The sequence below is a fragment of the Sceloporus undulatus genome, chromosome 6 (assembly GCF_019175285.1).
Source record: "Sceloporus undulatus isolate JIND9_A2432 ecotype Alabama chromosome 6, SceUnd_v1.1, whole genome shotgun sequence".
Lineage (NCBI taxonomy): Eukaryota > Metazoa > Chordata > Lepidosauria > Squamata > Phrynosomatidae > Sceloporus > Sceloporus undulatus.
In genome coordinates, this window is record NC_056527.1 from 155,622,717 (window position 1) to 155,624,133 (window position 1,417).

Sequence of the window (1,417 nt, forward strand, 5' to 3'; positions counted from 1 at the left end):
CTTGATGCAGGGTTCAAGAGTCTCCATCAAGGGCTGGATGTAGGCCCCCATGCAGGCCTTGTAGTTAGCTACCTTCAGATCTAAGTTCTATTTAAACAGAGGCTGTGGATGGCCATCTGTCAATGGGGGTGCTTTGATGGGGAGTTCCTGCATGGCAGGAGAATGGGGTCGGACTGGATCAGGGCCCTTGGAGCGGTGTCTCTTCCAACTCTAGGATCCTAGGACTGGATGAGGCTGTCATACTTCGGTCGCATCGTGAGGAAGCAGGACTCATTGGAAGAGACAGCGATCCTAGGAAAGGTTAAGGAGGGCATGGATATGGGTTTGGGAGCCCTGAGCAGAGCAGTGGGAACAAGGACCTTGGAGAGGCCTCTTCCACAGGGTCCCATGAGAGGATGGATTCAAGGGCAGCATTAAGTGGGTCCCTGTTTTATGGGCTCTGGGTGTTCACTGTGCCTTGCTATAGGGCCAACCGGCTGTGTCCCAACCAGCCCTGCGACCCACTGGGGGACCCTAAGTACAGTCCCCAGGGTTCCCAGCACTCAGCCAGGTGGTCTCTAACTGGGTTGCTATTCCTGCGGTGCGTTTGGGGCCAATGGTAGGGAATCCTGGGAAATGTAGTTTATGGTGTCTCACAAATCCACTGAGCGGCCTCGAAGTGGGTTGTTATTCCTGGTGCGGGGATAACAACCCAGTTCGAGAGCTGGCGCAGGGCTCGGGGACCCTGGGAAGCGCAGCTTCTTCACCAGAGAAAGCGAGGAGCCCCGGAGATGCCTCAATCGTGAGGCCTAGGATTAACGTGGCCTCCAGAGCAGGGCCCTTCGCCTTCACTCACCTCCGCCATGGCGCCCTGGCCTTCAATGACTCGAGTTCTCCGTTGCCACGGTTACCAGCCGCGCGGAGGCCGCCGCGATTGGGTCGCGTGCCCCGTTGCCGTGGCAACCCCCGCCCCGCCCCCATAAGAGAGAACGTACCATAGAGAGGGCAGGAAGGAAGGGCTTCTACGCAGGCGCGGCGCAAGGCTTGTCGGGGCTCCTCTCCTCTCCCCCCCGCCTCCAGAGTTGGGCTCGCCCAGCAGCAGGCCTTGCTTGGGAAAGTGGACCGTGCCATTGCACATCCCCGGGGGGGGAGGGAATCCAGTTTATGGATGTTCACTTGTTCATTCAAATTCTTTCCAACTCGAAAACCAACAGAATGGAAGAAGAGATAGTTAAAACATCTTTGCTGATATATATATAATTTAATAAATTAAATTGTATAGAGAGAGATATATACATATATATATATCAACAAAGATGTTTTAATTATCTCTTCTCCCATTCTGTTAGTTTTTGAGTTGGAAGGAATTTTAATAATTTAATAATATAAATATTACATATATATATAATATAAATTTAATAAGTGTATATATATATAT

The 1,417-nt window shown here is 51.7% G+C and overlaps 1 protein-coding gene across 3 annotated transcripts in view; it reads right to left on the reverse strand.

Annotated features, from left to right (window-relative positions):
- BBS4 (Bardet-Biedl syndrome 4) overlaps positions 1-993 on the reverse strand; it is a 41,077-nt gene extending 40,084 nt beyond the window's left edge. The window contains exon 1 of one of the 3 annotated variants that reach the window (XM_042473484.1): positions 975-993. In XM_042473484.1, coding sequence (XP_042329418.1) covers positions 975-977 — 3 coding nt within the window. In that variant the 5' untranslated portion in view covers positions 978-993. Of the gene's footprint in view, positions 1-835; positions 954-974 lie in introns of those variants that run through there. The other 2 variants (XM_042473482.1, XM_042473485.1) reach the window with 2 other exon arrangements.
- Between the last annotated feature and the right edge of the window lie 424 nt (positions 994-1,417).